Genomic DNA, 22,066 nt, shown 5'->3' with positions numbered 1-22,066 from the left:
GCCTGGGCAACAAGACTAAATCCCATCTCTACAGAAAATACAAAAAATAAAAATGAAAAATAGTCAGGCGTGGTGGCATATGCCTGTAGTCCCAGCTACTCAGGAGGCTGAGGTAGGAAGATTGCTTGAGCCCCAGAGGTACGAGGCTGCGGTGAGCCGTGATCACACCATTGCACTCCAGCATGGGCAACAGAGAGAGACCCTGTCTCAAAAAAAAAACAAAAAACAAAAAAACAAAACAGTCTGCTTAGGGCTCAGGTCAGGCTGCCACTTCACCAGGAACTGGTAAAGGAAACACACACACACACACACACACACACACACACACACTACCTAGATATTTCAAACTTGTGATAGATGATAGAGTTGCTTGATCAAAGCGTTCACTTCTTGTAGTAGAAACCGATCACTTGTCTGAACACCTAGAACCATCCCATTAGAAAAAGAGGATGGCCTCTTCCTTCTATCTGTACCTTTCTACCACTTTAGGAAACTGGTGCTCATAAGAAACGAAATCTCATTTCATTTGCAAGTTCCCTGGCCCTAGATGAAATTGATGGTGATTTTTTTTCACTTCCTTAAACATAGCTCATCCACATTTATTTTTACAAGGAAGGCTCTTGCTTGTATACACACTCCTGCAGAATCCATGAGCTTATATTCCCTCTGGGCAGGTGTATCTCAGCTCCCTGTAGATACACCTTAGCTTTGTATCTGGTCATGCCCAGGACAACGTTTGCAGAGACAATAGCTCTTACCTGGGAGTCAGGAAGCTGAACCCGCAGGTCACTGCAGACCAAATTCTATGCTCATCTCGTCTGAGTTTCCTATGTGCCACCTCCTAGCACAGCCTTTTATCATTCGATTAGAAAATTCAGAAGTCCAAGATTCAATGAAAAATTCACTTTAGTCTTGCATAATTCGTGTGACGATAAGGGAAATAAGCATCCTGAGAAGGAAAGGGTTGGCTTTCTTTTCATGGCAGAAAAAACCTATGGTGTTTATATTACATAGGACTAGGGATTTGAAATGAGCCTCTTCATAGCAGTAGTGACACTGAGTCATCTCCACTTGCTTCTCCTGCAACATCTTTTATCGATTGTGAAAAGCACAGCCAACAGATTATTTTCCCCACCAGAGCCCCAGTGCCTGGGATGCCAAGGGTGCTTACCTGCCACAAAATCACCAAAGCCCACCGTGGTCAGAGTGACCACCACAAAGTAAATGGACTCCAAGGCCGTCCAGCCCTCGATATACTTAAAGATGACAGCAGGGATGGTCACAAACACAATGCAGCCGGCCAAGATGAACAGGATGGTTGAGATGACCCGGATCTTGGTCTGACTCACTTGCTTTTTCTAGGAAGAGCAAAGGAGAAAGATAGGCAAGTCAGCAGCGTCACCCTGGATTCAGGATACAGATGCACAGAAAAAGGTATTGTGTCAGTGACTTTTAACTTTTCTCTGGTCATTGGCTGCTTAGAGGAAGTTTTATGAACGCTGTGAACTCCTTCCTAGAAAAGTGCACAAATAGAAGTTTTCAAGTGGTCTAGGAGGTTCTCAGGCTCCCTGAAGCCTGTTCCTGGACAACAGGTCAAACAAACAAACAAAAGATCCTGCTTAGCCGATGCTTTGAATGTTTCTTGCATGGTTCCATGACTGCAGCCCAAATACTGATTCTAACTTCTCACAATATAAATATAATGGTACAAATATAATGATTTCCCAAAAAGGGCTTGCTGCCATTTGTCATGTAGTATTACTGATCCTCCATTCATGAGAATGAGTTTGGAGCTGTTTCCACAATGGTGGTGATGGATTTGCACCGTTTCCCTTGTGTCAAACAGAATATGCTGGAAAAAAAAATTATCCGAGTCAGGCCAAAATGTTTGGATGAAACGGAAAACACAGTCATCCCTGTCTTCACCTGTGACTGACTCTAGCCAAGTATTTGTGTGTTTCTTCACCCCCACCTTTTCCCTGCTGAAGCTGTACATTTATAACACACTTTTGTTTTAAAACACACCTGTTTGAGCTGGTGCTGTGATCATCATGTGTGCTGACTGTATCACTCACAAGAGACAGGACAGGAGTTAGCATAACAGGGTCCCCATCTAAATGGGTAGTAGGATGACAATTAGATTGACTTAATGATCTGTGGTGAAATCTCCTTTGGGGCTTTGAAATTTTTATACATCTCTGCAAACAAATCTCATGCCAGCTCTTGAAGGAGTCAGTTGTTGGGTCATTAAAAAAAAAAAAAAGGCATCTAGAATGGGAATTAGACTGATACTGGGGCAAAGGAATCATACCAATGGAGTCCAGGAGTGGGACTGGTAGCATCGGTGATACTCTCTTTGGATGTGCTGAAGGCAACACTTGAATTGACTCTAAGCTGAAAAATCCTCGCAACTCTCAGAATTGGTGCTGGAGACTGTCACCAGGAGGCCCTGGTATCATATGCTAGCATAAATATATGAACGATGTGTTTAGCACCAGAATGTATGGCCTTTCTACATTGCCTAGATGAATTTTCTGCAAATGTACACCATATTTAGGGCAATCAATATAGGAAATCCGTACCATGAGACTTGCATCCTCTTCATTGCACCAAGCACAGAGAGACTTTTGCTTTATATACTTCATTTTACACATTCAAAACAGAAGCCAAGAGGGGTTAAGGGACTTGCATAAAATGATGCTACTAATTAGCTGAGATTAGAATTCTGAGGTAATTAATTCTCAGTCCAGTGCTTAACAATGGAAACAGCTTTTCAAGTAATTCATCAATTCACGAGCCCAAAGAAAGTTGTCAAACAAAGTTGTCTGCATCTAACAAAAGAAATCAGATTACTCCTGCTGAAAATGGGCAGTCCTCTGTTCCTTCTGCGAAGGAAGACTGAGAATAAAATCTGGTCACTGGGTGATCTGTCCGGGAAAAGCTAAAGAAATGCCACCCTCCCTTGTAAAAAGGAGGTACTTTTCCAACTCCTAAGAAGGTATCTGGTATATAAAATGGGAACAGGGAAAAATAATTTGATCTATGCTCAGATATAGAAACCCTCCTAATCTCAGAGGAGCCATCTGAAAAAAAAATTACAATTTATTGATATTGTTGAAACTGTATATGAAAATATTGACTTTTTCACACATGAAAGTGTCATAACAAGATACATTACCTGAAAACTGCAGGGAAAGTTTTGTCCATTTTATAAATTTCTATGTTGGATATTATAGGGGGGGTTTGTGAAGGTAGGTAAGCCCCTCTGAGAATCCAGGAACGTACTTTAACTAACCTAGTTTTGTTTGCAGAAATGTATGAAAAGTTCAAAGGCCAAAAGGAGATTTCGCCATAGGTCATTAAGTCAATCTAATTGCTGGCAATGGGAGCACTATTCCTCCTCAAATATTCCTCCTCAAACATATAATGAAATTAAAATGAATTAAATGTTTGTGAGATGCTTGTTAAGTCATAAATTAAGATGTGAATGTAATTTCAATCTAAATGAGGTTGAGGTTGGCAAAAGAGGACTGCAAGTATGTAGGAGGCTGGAGACGTTCCTGGACTTCGGGAGATGGCAGGAGGGAAGATGGGGAAGGACGGGGTGGATTTGTTTGATGGCAGACAAGGAGGTGTATAACAAAGGCTAGATCGTGGCATCTTAATTGCATCATCTACTGGAGACTTTATCAGCAAGATAAACACTTCACCACTACTCATTGCGCAGGCCAACAAGTGTGTTCCTGGGCTGCTTCTCCCAGACATCCAAGGGTGATGCTCAGAGAATGTTTGGAGCATTTAATTATCAGGGTATTTTAGGGACTTAAGAAATGAGTGTCTTGCATGTGTATGTGTGTGTAGGTGTATGAAAATATGTGTATACCCATACCTCGCTATAAAAAGAAGTGCTGTGGGTGTAAGGTTTTAGCAATATCTGTTATTCTGGATACCCATGTTTTTGCTGCCCTCTAGGTATTTAAAAAAAAAAAAAAGTTGCTTTAATTGAGCATTTTAAACTGCAGCTTTCACAATGGAATCACAAACCATCTCATGTACCGTGTGGTGATCTTCAGTTTTATCTCCATTAGTCCTGTAACTGTTCACTACTGCTGAAAAACCATAACAGTGTTTAAGAATACAGAGTCTAGGGAAAGACTGCCTGAGGCACATCCCATTCCCATTGCTAAATAGCTGAGTGACCTTAGGCAAGTTTCTTGACCTCTCTGTGCATTAGCTTTTTTTCTCTATAAAATGGAGATATGAAACCCCACCTTATCGGATTGTTTGGAAGATTAAACAAGTGTGTAAACACTTAGCACAGTGCCTGGTTAATATTCAATGCTTGTTAACAGGTCATTTTAATGTAAATGCTCAAATTTCTCCTTAGACGTAGACAGTCCCAGGTTTAATGCTTCCCTTTGCCATTGAGGAATGTTTCCTCATATGTGGCTTAAGATAATCTTTGTTTAGCTTCAGGAGTTTGCTGCTGGTTGTCTTTTCCTGGATATATTGTATACCTCATTGTCAATGACAAAAAAATGTCCTCATTCTCCTTTGGTTCTTCTTGCCAACTCTGGTTTGAGCTCTCAGACAGTCTCAGCTCACAATCTTGGAAGCTTTTTTATTTGTCTTCCAATTAATTCCACCCTACTTCCAAAACCCCAGGCTCAGCCACCTCCCCATCCCATTTTTCATCATCCTTCAGAAACTGCCAAGAATTGCAGATAATGTTTGCAATGTCAGGAACGAGCTGCAGAGGGATTCTGAGAGGCACAAACCTCGCTCTCCCTGCCTCCCTGACACTCCCCCTGCCACTTACAGCATGGAGCTGTGTTTCCATGATGGGGTTGCTAGGCAAAATTGCATTGCTTACTTACTAGTAAGCAGAGCCGCTAGCAGAAAGCTCTGTGAGAGCCCAGATCTAACTAAGCTAATGTGTCCTTAGGCTAACAAAACTGTTATCAGGGAAGAGATGGTCTGATATGACATTTGGGTAGAACTGATAGGACGGTTGTGTACTTCTGTCTAAATGATGTTTTCACACTTTGTTGATTGGTTAGACTAGAGCGCGTGCTCTTCCCTTCTCTTTACACAAACAGTATTTTGCAAAACTATCTCCCGCATTCGATTGATACAAACTATAGGAATTTCTGAAGTACTCAAAACCCATCTCCTGTAGAGTTGTTCATTTAGTTGTTAAAATTATATGTGCAATTGTTCCAAAGACCAAGTAAGCTTCGTAAACAGGAGGAGAGGGAGCCAGTTCTAAGAGCTCTCTTTTGAGAGAGGGATGTATGGACTGACAATCTGGGAAGTGTTTACTTGTTTCAGGCCTCAGAGGGCTAAGCCACATGTCTAATTCTCATTAAGCATAACTCTCCACCTGTTTTTGTTTACTTCCACAATGTTATTTTGGAGAGCATGTATATTTCCATTCATTTGTGGGCTATTTTTTTCATTTAATTTTTACCCACTCTTTAATCCCCATTGTTTGCATCTTTATGTAATTTCTTAGAATTCTGAGATTAACAATTCAGATTGTTTTGTCTGGCTGGGAAATTACTTATTCGTTGTGATTTCTAGCCAGGATGTCGGGGATTTTACTCAAGAATAAAGACACTGCAGTAAAAATCGTAAGGCAGAAGCTAAACATGCAGAGCTCGATTTATGGCTTGGTTTGTTGAAATGCAAACACATCACCATAGTAATACAACTGAACTGAGGATAATTTCTCAAAATGGAAAGATAATGGGAACTGCCTACTAAGAGGACTGACTTCATTTTCTTATAACATGTTTTCTTCCAAGATTTATTTTAGAAGGTTGACTTATAACTAATAATTTCAACATCACAATGAATGGCCTTGTGGCACTAGCAATTCTATAAACTATGAGTAGAGCTTTTAAACATCTTTGCCTAAAATCTCCATGGCAGAGATGATGTAAGCACACATTAGTGAGAATAGTGAAGTGAAACCTTCATGAAGCCTACTGAAAAAGTCCCACTCAAAAGCTGAATACACAAATGGATCATATCTACACACACAAAGAAAGTTTATCTCCAGCTTCTGACTCTGAAGTCATGTTGCATGACACCTATGACAGACTGGCCAGTTCAGTACTCTGCTGGTTTCACTATGCAAAGTTTTTGAAAAAGATGTTGGTATATATGGGTAAATTGTTTTTATCACTAGACTACCAATATAGGTGCATCTGGGATGGAAAAAAAAGAAAATTCACAAATAATAAAAACTCAGGCCAGGCGTGGTGGCTCACGTCTGTAATCCCAGCTCTTCAGGAGGCTAAGTTCAGGAGTTCAAGACCCGCCTGGCCAACATGGGGAAACCCCATCTCTACTAAAAAATACAAAAATTAGCTGGGCACATTGGCAGATACCTGTAATCCCAGCTACTTAGGAGGCTGAGGCAGGGAGAATCGCTTGAACCCAGGAGGCAGAGGTTGCAGTGAGCCAAGATTGTGCCACTGCACTCCAGCCTGGGCGACAGAGAGAGACTCCATCTTAAAAAACAACTGTTCCACTGCAAGAAGACTTTAATTAAAATTTTCAAAAGTTTTCTATTCTGAAAAACTGGTGACTGTTAACATTTGAAGATAATATGCTATTGGAACACAAGATTTGGCATTTAATTCATTCTGCACATAATTATTTAAAACCTTTATATGTCAGGCACCATTCTAGTTGCAAGGGACATGGCAGTTCAAGGGAAGGAGGGAGGGAAGGAAGGAAGAAACAGAAGGAGGGAAGGAGGGAAGAGAAAGAGAAAGAGAGAAGAAAGGAGAAAAAAAGACAAGAAAAAGTTCCTTCCTCTTGCACACAAAGTCCAGCAGGAAGATCTGAACCTTTGGCTGAAAAAGTCTTTGTGGCACTGTCCATGGTGCCCCACCCTGGTAGATACTGAAGGCAAAGCTTAGTACCTAATGACACCTGGGTGACCAAATATATCACCTGGGAGAGAAGAAAGGAAAGAATAACATTCTTGTAGCTCTAGCATGTGGAATATAAAAGCATGCCAACTGTAATGGACGATCTTTAAATCTCTGTTAGTCAGGCATTCAGAAGATAAGTCTCAGAGGCAGGCATAATTCATAAGCGATCACACCACATGTAGAAAACATCCAGACAAATCCTTAACTGAAGAAGGGTCCATCTCTTCGGTTGAAGTGTGAAAGAAAGCCCATGGAAAGGTAAGCAGAATGGGACACCTGCTGATGAGCCACACCAACTGAGTAACTCCTGACAATCCCAAAAGATGTCCCTCCCAGCTGCTCACCTATGCAGATTCTGATTTTATCCCACTCAGATTTCAGCAGCATCATGAACAATGCCTCCATCTCAAACAGCCTCTCCACCATCACAAGCAGAAGCACACAATAATACTACAGTAACAAGGCTACAGACAGCTAAAAGGTAGACTCACTCTTCTTCCATTGGCTAACAAGGTGTAAGGTCACAGTTCCCTGGCTATGCAGTGCACAGGAGTGAAGGCACAAGACCCCTCTAATAGGATAAATGCTCATTTTCCACCCCAATGCTTCTTTCCTTGTATAGGGAGCTCCACCTGCTGTAATACAGATGGCCACTCAACTCTTATTCTGACCCAGGATTCCTGTTAACCCAGCCCCTTCCTCTCCCCTTCCTTCTGGGAGGTACTCCTTGTGATCTCCTGTCTGAGGTTGTATTAGAAAACTCATCTTTCCACAGATATAAACCACATTCTTCAGTATAAAGGGAATATAGTAATGTTAGGCTTTAATTTATCATCTCCTTTGTCTTATTTAATTTAATTTAATTTATTTATTTATTTATTTATTTTTGAGGCAGAGTCTCACTTTGTCACCCAGGCTAGAGTGCAGTGGCGCAAACTCGGCTCACTGCAACCTCTGCCTCCTGGGTTCAAGGGATTCTCCTGCCTCAGCCTCCCAAGTAGCTGAGATTACAGAAGCACACCACCACGTCCAGCCAATTTTTGCATTTTAGTAGAGATAGGGGTTTCACCATGTTGGCCAGGCTGGTCTTGAACTCCTGACCTCAAGTGATCCAGCCGCCTTGGCCTCCCAAAGTGCTGGGATTACAGGAGTGAGCCACCGTGCCCGGCCCATGATTTTTTATCTTAGCAGAAAGCTCAGTGATTATTCTACTATGAAGGGGGAAAGAGGTGAAATCCTCTGGTGTTCAGCAAGCTCTCTTCAAGAGAAGGTGAGTTCCCTTCTTTGGATTGTGAATGTTCACCCAGAAGGAAAACATGTAGTAAAAGCAGAAAAGTTGGGTGAGATTATAGTGGGTTTCCTGCTAAGGGTGCTCTGCTAAAAGAAGAGTGGATTGGGACAGCCATTAAGGAACCCTGAGCTCTGGCTGGAGCTGTATGAGAAGGACAAGAACCTGGAACAGCAGCCGGGGCAAGGGGAGAGCAGTGTCAGGGTTCTCATGCAGCCGTAAAACAGACTAGGCCAGTAAAACACCCCTTGCCTCACTGGCTCCTCTAGGAACACTTTACTCTTTCTCATCCTTCCCACCCATCTCTTAGCTATGCAACTGTTCCCTGGAACCAGTATCCAAGAGTACCCAGAACATGTAAAAGAGAAGAAAGCTGTCATATGACCCCTATCCCCACTCCCATGAGTAGCCCAGAGGCTACTAGACAGAAGAACTATCTATAGGTCCAGGAATAAAAGTAAATGACAAACAGTCATGCATTTTCTGTGGCCTTATTTATCTTGCCTGTTAGAAGATTTGAAGACAGCCTTCAAGGTCAGACAGATTTAGGTCAACACCTATATAAATGCCTGGGTATTGCTGGGTAAGCAGGAAATAACCCCCTTCCCAATAGTCAGTTTCTTTTCTTTTCTTTCTGTCTCTTTCTTCCTTTTTCTCTCTCTTTCTATATTTCTTTCTCTCTTTCTTTCTTTCCTTCCCTCCCTCCCTCCCTCCCTTCCTTCCTTCTTTCTAAGTTCTTCCCTTCCTTCCTTTGTTCTTTCTTTTTTGACCAACACTTTTAATGTAAGCACCTAGGGATGCTTGTCCACATAAAACTATGAATAATAATAAAATAAGCATTAAGAAATCTTACAGAGAAAGGTGTGTGAACTAGAAGAGAAAAAGGCAACATGAAGTCAACAAAATTAGAAAATCTTTAAGAAGGATAATTGAGAAAAAGACTTTGGGGTATAGAAAGAAGAGAGAACAATAGTTTGAGGGATCTAGATTTTTTTCCGGAGGAATAAGAAGGCTTCCCAGCTACACGTGTACCTAATTGCTTCAGAGATAAAAAGAAAATGGAGAGAAGGGAGAAAGGGATATGCATGAACTTTCTAGTTAGACTAGGAATGAGAAGTTACATAAGAAGGAAATACAGCTTTATAGAAAGTCACGCAGAAATAAGCCCTACACTGGAAAGGCCTGCATTGAGGGAACTGGACAGAAGCACCTACAAAAGAAAAAATTCCTTTAGCATATTTTTCAAGCTATGAATGAAACTGAACTCTATAACTTTTCTATTCCTTTTTTCAATCAGTATTTATCATGTACCTACTCTCTGTCAGGTAGTGAGCTAACTTCACTGGTGAGTAAAACAAAACAGCCCCCAGTCTCACAGAGCTAGTAGGAGTTGAGCCAAGCATTAAACAATCGTGTAAGGAAATAATTAATCACAGCTTGTGATAAATCAGACATGTTGTGAAGGGAAAAGAACCCATGGAGTGAGAGAGTGTAAAAGGGACCTCATGACACTGTGGAACTGTTTGCCTATCACAGTCTCCATATTTACTGCCCATATCTCAAGATTCCCTCTTCGCAGTAAAGGGAGTTGTTGCAAATGATCCAAAACAGAGGATTAGTGATGGAGAGAAATAACCCTGCAAGGAGGCTAGAGAGGTGCCAGTGAACTTGGACTTCACATGCATTGGCTGTTTTCTACTCCTGACAAAGTTTCCACTGGAGCCTCATGGCAGAATCACCCAGGGCGAGTACCTTGACATCCTAGGGGACGTGATCTCATCTAAGTTGTATACAAATGCCTCCAGGAAATGCCAGGCTCCAATTGTGTGTTGTGGATAAATAAATGCATACATAATTCATTTGCTTATTCATCTATCATTCATTTATGATTATTAAAGAGGAGCATTGCTCTTTCATTTGAGTAGGATGGATTTGCTTAGAAGGACTACACTAGGCCGGGCACAGTGGCTCACGCCTGTAATCCCAGTACTTTGGGAGGCCGAGGCAGGTGGGTCACTCAAGGTCAGGAGTTCAAGACCAGCCTGACCAATATGGTGAAACCCTGTCTCTACTAAAAACACAAAAATCAGTGAGGTGTGGTGGCGGGCACCTGTAATCCCAGCTACTCAGGAGGCTGAGGCAGGGGAATTGCTTGAACCCGGGAGGCGGAGCTTGCAGTGAGCTGAGATCACGTGACTGCACTTCAGCCTGGGCAACAGAGTGAGACTGTCTCAAAAAAGAAAAAAAAAAAAAGAAAAAAAAAAAAAAAGGACTACACTGAAGCCTATTTTGATTGCTGAACATGCGTAATAATGCCCTAGCTTTTAATTAGTACATTTTTTTCCTCTTAAAAGAATTAAGTTATATGCAAACTCTTTCATGGAGCTTAATGTCATGAATGAAATAGACTTTTACCTTTCATGAAGAGGCTGGGCTGTTTAACTATGCAAATGAAAGCAGATGTAGGCATCCCAAGGCTGTGACTCCAGGGGACACGTGCTCTATCAGATAAAGTAGTCAACAGTGCCCCACCCTTAGGTAGGTTTGCATCTCTGTAGATAATATTTCCTTTACAAGAGTACTCTCTTTAAAATGCAGTTCTAGATTACATTGCTCCTGCAAATTGTTTAGCAGAGATATGCATGAACAGTTTGAACAGTTCTTCTCAGAGGACCAGAAACTGAGAATCTAAAAGCAACAAAAGAAGATCTCTAGACCTCCTGATGTTCACCCCCTGCTAGAAGAAGGATTAGAAAATGGAATTGGACCAACCCTGGTGATGCTCAGCCTGTGGCGTATGGTAAATGATTATCAACGATACTGCCATAGGTCTCCCAAGCCACTCCCACTGTCATGCTGTGATTGAACAGAGCTAATGTGATCACAGGGCATGACCACGTTAGAGGATCCTCGTCTTTCTTTTTGTCCATCAATAATTTGAACATCCTTCTTTAGTTTGGTGAAAGACAGAGATCTCCTCCCAGTATAGAAGCTGCAATGTACCACCTGCTGACTTTCCCAGCCTCTCCTGCTATGAGGATACAAGCATGTGACCCAGGCTTTCACGGTCATAAAGACTTATGTGGTTCAGACTTTGAACCACACCCATGCAGATGTAACAGGGTTAAACCTTGAAGTAGTCATCTGAGAGTCCTCTGTGTTTTCCTCCTCCTCTTTCCTCTCACTGGCACCCACCCTCCACCAGACCATTCTGAAAAGAGGTGTGGAGATTCTCAGAGGCACCCTAGCAGAACCACTTTCTCCTCTCCCAGACAGTAGGCAAGACCACGTTAGGAACAGAGACAGAGAGAAGGTGGAAAGGCCACTCAGCCTGGAGCAAAAGTACAGTGGGAGGGACGAGGTCTTCCTAGGGTCTTCCCAGCGGGGGGAAGCAAAATGTCCAGTCTGGAGGCCAAGAGGAAGAGATCAGATACAGAGCTTTCTGCTGGTGAATCACCACCTGTGCACACCCTACCTCTCAATGATTCACCACCTGTGCACAGCCCACCTCTCAAGAGTCCTCGATCCTCCTAGGTCCTTCGACAGAGGGTGAGGGACTGGAATCCTAAGTGGGGTGGACATGGAAGGTAAACCTTGCCCTTGATCAAGGTGGAAGTGAAAGTATCAGCAGGGAGCTTCCGTGGGAGGTGGGCTGGCAGGCAGGAGCAGACGTATCTTGAATGTTACATAAAGAAACGGGGACCCTGTGGAAGTCATTCCAGGGATGGTGGCACCAATGCTGGTAGTATGCCCCACTCCAGGAGCAGCCACAAGGATGGTTCTAGCGGCAGCATCTAGGGGCCACTGCCCTGTATGTGCCCAGGCAGACACAGCAGTGGTTTCTTCTAGGACCAGTTCCATGGTGTGATTTGGTCAGTGTTCTTAACAAGGTACCTTCCAAGTTTGGGTTTCCAACCATCCCAAGGATTTGGTAGCTATCCAAAATCCTTTTTGAAATTGTTTTCATTTCTGTTTAAATTAGCCATAGTTTCTCTCATTTTGAGCTCCGCTACCTGCCTGGAACAGCTACTCCTGGAGGTCAGGGCAAGCTGGCTTCAGCCACTTGGAGGCAGGTCAAGGACACAGCCCAGCTGGACACCCTGGAACAGACCTGGAATTCTGGGCTCCAAGAACTGCCAGAACTGTAAGCAGATGTGATGTAACTGCTGTGGGTAATGTCTCTCTGACATTCCTGAGTCTTAAAAGTCTTGTTAAAATGTACAGCTGGTGTCAGCTGCAGTTTGGAAGGTGTTGTATCTATTCCTGAGAATCTAGTATTACTGGGGAAAGTGGTGTCCATCTCCCTCAGCTCCAGGACAGCAGGACAATAGCACTCCTGCTTCTGAGGCAGAAGGATCTATCACCTGCAGAAGGTGGGTAGCAACACTGCCATGAATGATCAGTGATTACAGCAGAGGTCAGCAATTCAGAAGGAGCTGATGGAGTAACACAGGGAAGGCACAGGCTGTGGCCAGGACATGGTGACAACCCCTGCCAGTACCAGAGGGCAGGAAAACTTGGACAGGGTAGGTAGCAGGCGGGAGGGGTACTGTGGGGCCAGTGGAGCACCAGGCATTGGGGCCAAATATAGATCCAGAGAAAAGATTCAGAAGTACAATTATCAATGTGTTAATGGTGGATCTCTTTGGACAAACGATATTTACATGATTTTACTTTCTTCTTTGTACTCCCCTGCATTTTCCAAGGCCTCTACGGTGACCATGTGTTCTCTTTGCAGTCTTTGTAATGAAAGAAAAGGAAAAGGGGGAGAGGTAGGAGACAGCGTGAGGGAGAGGACTAAGGAGAAGAGAAGGGAAGGAGAAAACGAGCGACATGCTTATGAACATGGCGGTGATTCCCTCGAGAAATAACAGCACGGTGCCCTTGAAAATCATTCACTTGGTCTTCCTTCCTTTTGGAAAAGGAGTGACAATCCTTCCTTGGAGGGAAAACCAAAAGAGAAAAGAGGAAGAGATAATCCCCATGGTAATGGAAGAGAGATGGGCCTTGTCTGAGCCTTCAGGATCCCAGGAATGTTTGCCAAAGGTGGCAGTGGGAGAGCTGCAAGGACCTGGCCGTGATCCAGTTCAAGAAATGCATCCTGCCTGCTGCCTCATGCCGCCTCCTCCCCCTCCAGAATACGGAAACCCACTTTCTGAGGAAGCTGTCAGGAACCCCTACCCACCAGCACTTCCCCCAACTGCTCCCTACCCCCACGGCAGGCAGGCAGTTGCTGACCCCTCTCTCTTGCTGTAGTAGCAGTTAGATCGCAGTTCTGGAGCGACTGGATGGTTTATTGGTGCCCCAGTACTGCTCCATTTCATACTTCGGTGCCTTTCCTAAGACTTGATTTTTTAAGAACCATTTTAGCTTCACAGCAAAATTGAGAGGAAGGTACAGAGATCTCCCATATAGCCCTCGCTCCACACGTGCGCAGCCTTTCCCACTATCAACATCCCACGCCAGAGTGGTGCACTGGTTACAAGTGATGAGCCTGTACGGACAATATCACCCAGAATCCACAGTATACATTAGGGTTCACTCTTGGTGCTGTACATTCTATGGGTCTGGACAAATGTCTGATGACATGTATCCACCATTATAGAATCATACATAGTTTCCCTGGCCTAAAAATCCTCTCTGCTCCACCGATTCATCCCTCTCTTCCCCCAAGCTCCTGGCAAACATGGATCTTTGTAACTCTCTCCATAGTTTTGCCTTTTCCAGAATGTCATGCAGTTGGACTCATACTGCATGTAGCCTTTTCAGATTGGTTTCTTCCACGCAGCAATATGCATTTAGCATTCCTCCGCATCTTCTCATGGCTTCATAGCTCATTTCTTTTTAGCTTTTGTGCCCTTTTAAGGGCTGCTCCATCTGCTAGGATGTTCTTTCCCCTTTTTAATGCTTGTTGGACTCCTGTTCATTCCTCACACACAATTCTGACATTACCTCCTGCGGGAAGCCCACTCCAGCTCTGGTTAGAGCTACCACTTCTTCCTCTCTGCTGTCCATGTTCCTTCACCCTTGCACAGTCCCCAGTCCATAGAGCTGCTCAACCTGCAGCGCTGTCTGTCCATCCATCTGTGTGTCTCCCTATTACACAGCGTGCTCCTTCACCTCAATGCCCTAAGTGCCCAGCACAGTGCGCAATTTTCTTTCCTTTCTTTCTTTTTTTTTTTTTTTTTTGATACAGAGTCTTGGTCTGTCGCACAGGTTGGAGTGCAGTAGTGAGATCTGGGCTCACTGCAACCTCCGCCTCCTGGGTTTAAGCGATTCTCCTGCCTCAGCCTCCTGAGTAGCTGAAACTACAGGCATGTGCCACCATGCCCAGCTAATTTTTGTTTTTTCAGTAAAGATGGAGTTTCACTATGTTGGCCAGGATGGTCTCAATCTCTTGTCCTCATGATCTGCCCGCCTTGGCCTCCCAAAGTGCTGGGATTACAGTCATGAGCCACCGCATCTGGCCCACAGTGCATTTTTCTATAGCTGCCTCCTCTATTTTAGCACCTTGAGAAAATATGAGAGTATTATTTAAGGCACATATTCTATAAAAACAATAAAACCATTCATCCAGCCAGAGATAAACTGACAGGATTTTATAATTTTATAATTTGGAATGCTAGTAAAGGTACATAACATAGAAAGGTATAGTCAGATGGATGTACACACACACGTATATAATAAATATTTGTGGAATAGAATTGAATTTTTTTTTTTTTTTTTTTTTTTTGAGACGGAGCCAGGCTGGAGTGCAGTGGCCAGATCTCAACTCACTGCAAGCTCTGCCTCCCGGGTTTATGCCATTCTCCTGCCTCAGCCTCCTGAGTAGCTGGGACTACAGGCGCCCGCCACCTCGCCCGGCTAGTTTTTTGTATTTTTTAGTAGAGACGGGGTTTCACCGTGTTAGCCAGGATGGTCTCGATCTCCTGACCTCGTGATCCACCTGTCTCGGCCTCCCAAAGTGCTGGGATTACAGGCTTGAGCCACCGCGCCCGGCCTAGAATTGAATATTAATAGCACGGGAAATACATTAAGGGAAGAGGCTTAACTATTGGAACATGGCCATTTTCATGAGAAGAGAAATTAAATATGTAAATTCTTGAAAGTTATATGGGAGCTCCTTGGAAGTTTTGTTTATAACCCTGTTTAGATTATAACACCCTAGGAGGTGGTCTGTAAGCTTTTCAGGGTGTTTGTGGTTGTCACAACTGGAGGGGCACGTTTGGTACGTACTGGGAGAAGACCAAAGACGTTCAGACATCCTACAATACAACAATCAGTGCCACAAATCACAGAACCATCCCACATTTAGCATGAGTTTTGAATGTCCCACTGAGAAAAACTCATGTCTACAATTATCTGAGCCAAGAACCTAACTCCCTTTTACATGTGAAGACACACACACAAATTGTTTGCATCTTTTCAAAGTTGACCAAATTTTATAAGAATCTGAATCTAATGTAAATAGATTAGCTGGAACCTTGCCGAGAGTTGTTCTCTATTTTGGAAAACCACACCACTGGAGAAAAAGTGCTTTGTGATATCTTAGTCAAAAACACAACACATCTGAACCAATCTGCATTTGGAGATATTGCAGTCTACATAGAGAGGCCAAGACTCACTACTCCAGCAGGTCTCCTAGGGTTTCATAACTGAGCACCTATTATTGAAACATTACTTTCCATTTATTTCTCCTTTATATTATAGCTAGAAAATTTGCATTGAATTTTTCAAAATTACCTGTATTGGCAAGGTGCACTGTCTCTGAAATTCATTTCAATGTAGTAAAGGAGTATTCATAAATACATGCTATAAAAGGATATTGCATATTACAGGGTTCAGAACCACTGGGTGAAGGTAAATTGTATACTGTATTTAAGAAGGTTGACTTGATAAGTCTGTAGAATGACACTACTAGGTATAGCCTGAGGAGGCCAAAGTGTCCGTGCATATTAATACCATTCTCAATAAGTATCATCAGGGAGCAGCTCCCCTACAGACCCATCTTTTATTCAAAACAATTGTACATGGAAGACTAAGAGCTTTTTTTCCCATTGCCATTTGTTTGCATACAATACTGCTTACATTTTCAAGGTCACTCTCTTTAGCTTTTTTTAGAGGGGGTTGTGCTGAATTAGGAGAGCAGGAGGGATAGGGGATGTCTCACTATGCTGCCCAAACTGGGCTGATCCTCCTGCCTCAGCCTCTCAAGTAACTGGGACCTAGTCCAGCTTCAAGGTCATTTTCTATATCAAGATGTATAAGGTCATGTCTAGCAATGTTCATTCATTGATTCATCAGGTACGGATGAAGTGCTTCCTGGGTGCCAGGCCCTGTGCTAGCACCTAAAGATGCAGTGGTGAACAGGCAGAGGGGACACGACCCCACACAGCTCAGAGGCTGCTGGGGATGCCCGGCATTAATACAGTGAGATGAATGTTATTCTAGGGGTCCACAAGATGCTATTGGCGGGGGGCGGGGGGTGGTGTTGACCTCATTTAGAAGTCAGGAAAAACTCCCCAAGGAACTGACATTTGAGCTGAGACCAGGAGGAGGATACAGACATTGTTTGAAACACCATAAATATCACACGCAAAAGTCTGGAGATGAAAGAAAGTGGCACATTCAGTGCAAACGTGGAGGCCCACTGCTTTCCCGTGGTGAAGCAGAGATTTCTCCCCAAACACGATCATCAAGGCTCTTACTTCAGGAAATATTAACTATGACAAACTTTTAACATTTTGACCCATATAATCTTTTCAGAAAATGTGGTGGCTGGGTTCCTTTTATATTTCCCTAAAAATAGAAAATAATTTGAATTCAAGACATTTCTAGAAATATCATTAAAGGCACATGATCATGTTTTAAAAATAGAAAGGAGAAGGGAAGCAAATGTGTGCCCATCTTCTAGGCAGGGGACAATCCCATCAACTCTTAAACTCTTCCCATAGTGGTTCACGGAAGCAGGTGTCACGTATTTATACAACCATCTGGACAGGTCCTCTTCTTCCTCTTCCTTGGGGAAAAGGTTGATAATCCTCCAAAGGGTAGATAAAAGAGAGAGACACCTAATATAAATACAGAATTAAAGGGCTCAGGACAATTGCGACTTTCTGAAGAGCAGCAGAGTCAAGAAGCATACAGCAATGTCAGGAAAAGGATGCCAGAAAGAGAGTGGTAATAACACTGCAAGAACACCATATGGCATTTACATGTCACGTACTGCATCTTAAATGTTGATGCTTGCTTTTTTTTGTTAGCTCTGGTGCCAACTCTGTTACAGTACATAGCAAAGTTTATTTTTTTTGTAAAAATCTGTAACCTATTCTTCAAATTGTACATAAATTCCCTTTTATTTTAACCACAGGATATTTATTCCTGATTCTAATTGCTCAAACTAATCTGCAAAACAGTTTAGAATGAGAAGGGACAGTGCTGACAACTGAGACGAGATGCCCGATACACTCATTTGTGACTACTCAGGAGTGAGAGGGGACCTGGGGGTGGGGTGTGGATAGGTAGACAAACAAATATTAATAATAATAATTTAGCATTAGTTCTTTCAAGCATTCCCCAGACTCATATAGAAAGACTATGGATGTTATTCACGGTGAAATTCATTCCTGCCAAGGAATGGAAAAAATTAACGGAGGAAACATCACTCAATCTGAGACGGGAAATGGTGTAATAACACGGTATCTAAACAGAAGAGACAGCGTTTGAGTTCAGTAAAACCCATCTTCCGAGGCTCCCTTGTTGGTATTTGCAAGGCCAGGCATCTTTTGGGAAGAAACTTTAGTCCTCCTTTAGGATCTTTTAGTAACACTTTGATGCATTTTTATAAAAATGCAAACTGGCCCTTGTGTTCGAGATCTAGTAAGAGCACAGGCAAGCTGAGAGGCAGTCAGCATGTAGCTAAAATAAATTCTTATTCATTCTTGGATTTTTTGTTCTTTTTTTACTAGATTCTACGTATGTGGTAAGATCACATGGGCACATCTGTGTGAATAGTTGCAGCCAGTGAAGTGCGGCCTAGGACGAAGAAGACAACCTGCCTCCTTCACGCAGACCCAATGGCAAGGGCACCCCCTGGGGGAGCCCCAGAGGAGCCAACCAACCTGCCGTCTGCACTTTTGTGCTGTTTGCGTTTCGAAAGGGCTCACTGCATCGCGGCCAATGCATCTTCTCCTCCCAAGGCCATGCCTGATGGCTGAGGTCCTGTCCCAGATATAGACCCTGCTGCCAATGGGTTTCTTTCTGTCGCTACCCTTTCTGGGACCCCCTCCACTTCTCCAGCCCCACCCACCTCCATGCCCATTTCCAGGAAGGGTAGGACAGAGCGTAGCATCAGCAAGCATCTCTCCTTCATTTGTGAAGCTTACACATGCTGGGTGCTTGGAAAAAGACCTGGTTCGTGTCTCTCTCCTCTCTAATCAATTCACAATCAATAAGTATTTACTGAACACCTACAAAGCACTTAGCACTGAGCAGGTCCTACAAAGACACAGACCAAGAAAGGCACAGTAACATTTAGTTTCAAGTCCCTTATGCTTTACTTGAGCAGAAAAATCCATTGGCAAGACAAGACAGGCGCTTGTGTGATGTGAAATATACAAGCTAGAATTCGCAAGTCCCTCTCTGGACTCCCATAGCTAACAGTGTTCTATAATAATCGTGGATAGCATTGATTGAGGCTATGCGGCAGGCACTGCTCTCAAGTATCAACTAAGTGCCAAAACAGACAGGAACCACTATTATCCTCATTTTATCAAATAAGAAAACTGAGGCACAGCCTGAGGTCACGTAGCTGACGAGCAGTAGACAGATCACATGGACCATTCACCAAGGTGGTGTGACTTCAGAGCCTGCCTGCCCGAGCCCTGCTATCATTCTGCACAATACTATGGACACTGGTCTTGATGCATGGCTGTTTTCTCCTTAAGAGAAAGGACTGTCCCTTGTTTATTGGCACATACCCCCATAATGTTGAGAACATGAAAAAGTGTTATTTGATAATTATTTATTAAATTGACCTAATGAGGAGCATGAAGGAACAGCCACAGTGAAGAACAGAAAAGTGAATCATGATTGGGTGAATAAAAGGATTTCAGAGTAGAAAAAAGGTCTGGTGGAAATGGTGTCATCCATATGCAGAGTCCCTAGGCGGCCTGGCACTGAGCCACCCACCCTCCAACCAGCTCTGCACACAGGGCCCAAGCTGATGAATGGGAAGGAAAGACGCACAGAGACACAGCTATAGGTTAGGGCAGGGAGGAAGGGAGGGCAAGTGCAGGAGGGAAGTGAGGCTGAACGCACAGCCTCTCCACTTAGACCCCAAAGTGACAGAACAGCAGCTATGGCAGCAGCCAGGACTTAGAGGCAGTCAGACAGCAATTTACCAAACACTGTCATTTGGGCCTATAAAAGTTAAAGAAAAAAAAAACAGAAAAAAGCAAGTGCTGGTGAGGAAGTGGAAAGACAGAACCTCCGTGCATTGCTGGTGGAAATGTGAAATGGTGCAGCCACTGTAGAAAACAGTGTGACAGTTCCGCAGAAAAATTAAATCTGTAATTACCATGTAACTCAGCAATCCCACTGCTGGGTATATTGTCCAAAATAGTTAAAAACAGGGACTCGAACAGATGTTTATATACCAATGTTCATAGCAGCATTATTCATAAAAACCAGAAGGTGGAAACCGCCCAAAAGTCCATCAACAGATAAACAAATAAACAAAATGTGGTATATACATACAGGGGAGTATTAGTCAGCCTTGAAAGGAAGGAAATTTTGACACATGTGCAACATTCATGAAGCCTTAAAGACACTGTGCTAAGTGAAATAGGCCAGACACAAAAGGACAAATACTATATGACTCCACTGACATGAGGTTCCCCGAGTGGTGAAATTCATAGACACAGAAAATAGAATGGTGGTCACCAGGGGCTAGGGGAGAGGAAATGAGAAGTTGTCATTTAACAGGCTCAGAGTCTCCCTTTGGGAAGATGGAAAAATTCTAGAGATGATGGTAGTGACGGTTGCATAACAATGTAAATGTACTTAATGCCATTGAACTGCACACTTAAAAACAGTTAGGATGGAACAGGTGTGGTGGCTCATGCCTATAATCCCAGCACTTTGGGAGGCCAAGGCAGGCGAACCATGGGTCAGCAGATTGAGACCATCCTGGCCAACATGGTGAAACCCCGTCTCTATCAAAATACAAAAAATTAGCCGGGCACGGTGGCACGCACCTGTAGTCCCAGCTACTTGGGAGGCTGAGGCAGGGGAATCGCTTGAACCCAGGAGGCAGAGATTGCAGTGAGCCCAGTGCACTGGAGTGCACTCCAGCCTGGCGACAGAGCAAGACTCCGTCTCACAAAAAAAAAAGTTAGGATGGTAAATATTATGTTGTGTATATTTTACCACACACACAAAAAAAATAGGCATAAAGGAAACCTTGAAGCAGGCTCTAAAGTATCCTACTAATCCCTGGGAGTCTCTTATAGGAAAAGAGAACTTTGTAACAGTGGCTGTGGCCAGGGTGAAAATATTAAACCTACAGAAAAAAGAAAGCCCAGAATGACATGGAAATTGATGCTAACTTGAAAGGCCGGTGAACTCAACTTCTGTGAGTATGGGAATCCCTGCTGAAGGTTAAAAAAAATTCCTCAATCCCCACACAACAATAGAACTTTTGGTACTAACTGATAGTGAGAAATATGTACATACATATATATATAAAGATACTATGAATTCAGGAATCACCCTTCAAAATGAACTGAAATGAATCATTGATGGCAACCAAGCCCTCTACATACTTTTGGAAAAGGGCAGCACACATGTTAAGGAGACATATTGTTCATTTTGTCCACTGGCAATGCTTGAAGCACAAAAGGATTCTCTGATCCTTTAAAACAACACCTCAGGCTCCTAGGGGCCCACCACCTACAGGATGAAAACTACAGCTATCTATGAACAGGAGCCTAAAACTCAGCAGTAAACGTCCAAGACATAGTGCAAAACCATTAGATCAAAACCGTTATGATGCACAAATGCAGCTCCTCTCAGAAAATACAAAGCAATGCATTCTCCCCCAGAAATACGAAGTGCACTCTTAACAGGAATGCACATTTCCTGGGCTGGATGCAGTTCAGGAGAGTGCAGTTTGTTGGCAGCCCTTCCCTACGCGAAGTCATCAGAGCCTGCTCAGCATGGGCCTGCACATGCTTGTCACACTGTCACCTCCCAGGGGAGTTGGCTCTTTGGGGTGATGGTTCAGAACTCTGGCACACATCTCAATAATGATGTGTATTCTAAACATTTTCCCTTCCCTAAGGCAAAAAGTCATAAAGCTATCTAGAAAGTATCCATGACTACTGACATGCCAGTCATCTAAAACTTATCCTACAGTGAACACATAGATCACACAGCCAGCTCCGTGATGAGAACACTCAATTCAACAAGGGCACCTCTCAATTTTCAGGAACCTAATTTGTTAAGTTCATTGCTTGCTTGGCTCACAGAAGTAACATGAGGCTAAATGTAAAAAGGAAAAAAAAAATAACACTGATAATTTTTTAAAAAGAGTTCTCCATAAGAGAGCAAAAAATTAATATTTTATTAAATCAGTGCATTCCAGAGGAACCAAACAAACCTGGGAAAATTGGTGATAAAGCATGAACACAGGAAATCATCCACCTATTATGTTGATTTTATAATACTAATAAAAATGTGATTGCTAATAGAATTCTTGCATTAAATTCATAACTCAAAAGCACCTGGAATCTTTAGATACAGTTTACCATGTTGTAGACCTAAAGCATCA

At 43.1% G+C, this 22,066-nt stretch overlaps 1 protein-coding gene across 2 annotated transcripts in view; it reads right to left on the bottom strand.

The window, feature by feature from the left end:
* The window catches only part of KCNK10 (potassium two pore domain channel subfamily K member 10), a 151,040-nt gene that overhangs the window by 6,749 nt on the left and 122,225 nt on the right, over window positions 1–22,066 (bottom strand). For both annotated transcript variants that reach the window (XM_023205325.1, XM_023205324.1), the window contains exon 5: window positions 1,172–1,358. In XM_023205325.1, coding sequence (XP_023061093.1) covers window positions 1,172–1,358 — 187 coding nt within the window. The remainder of the gene's footprint in view (window positions 1–1,171; window positions 1,359–22,066) is intronic.

Source organism: Piliocolobus tephrosceles, chromosome 6 (assembly GCF_002776525.5).
Source record: "Piliocolobus tephrosceles isolate RC106 chromosome 6, ASM277652v3, whole genome shotgun sequence".
Taxonomy (NCBI): domain Eukaryota; kingdom Metazoa; phylum Chordata; class Mammalia; order Primates; family Cercopithecidae; genus Piliocolobus; species Piliocolobus tephrosceles.
Note: the sequence above shows the minus strand (reverse complement) of the source record. Positions and strands in the feature narration are given on the sequence as shown.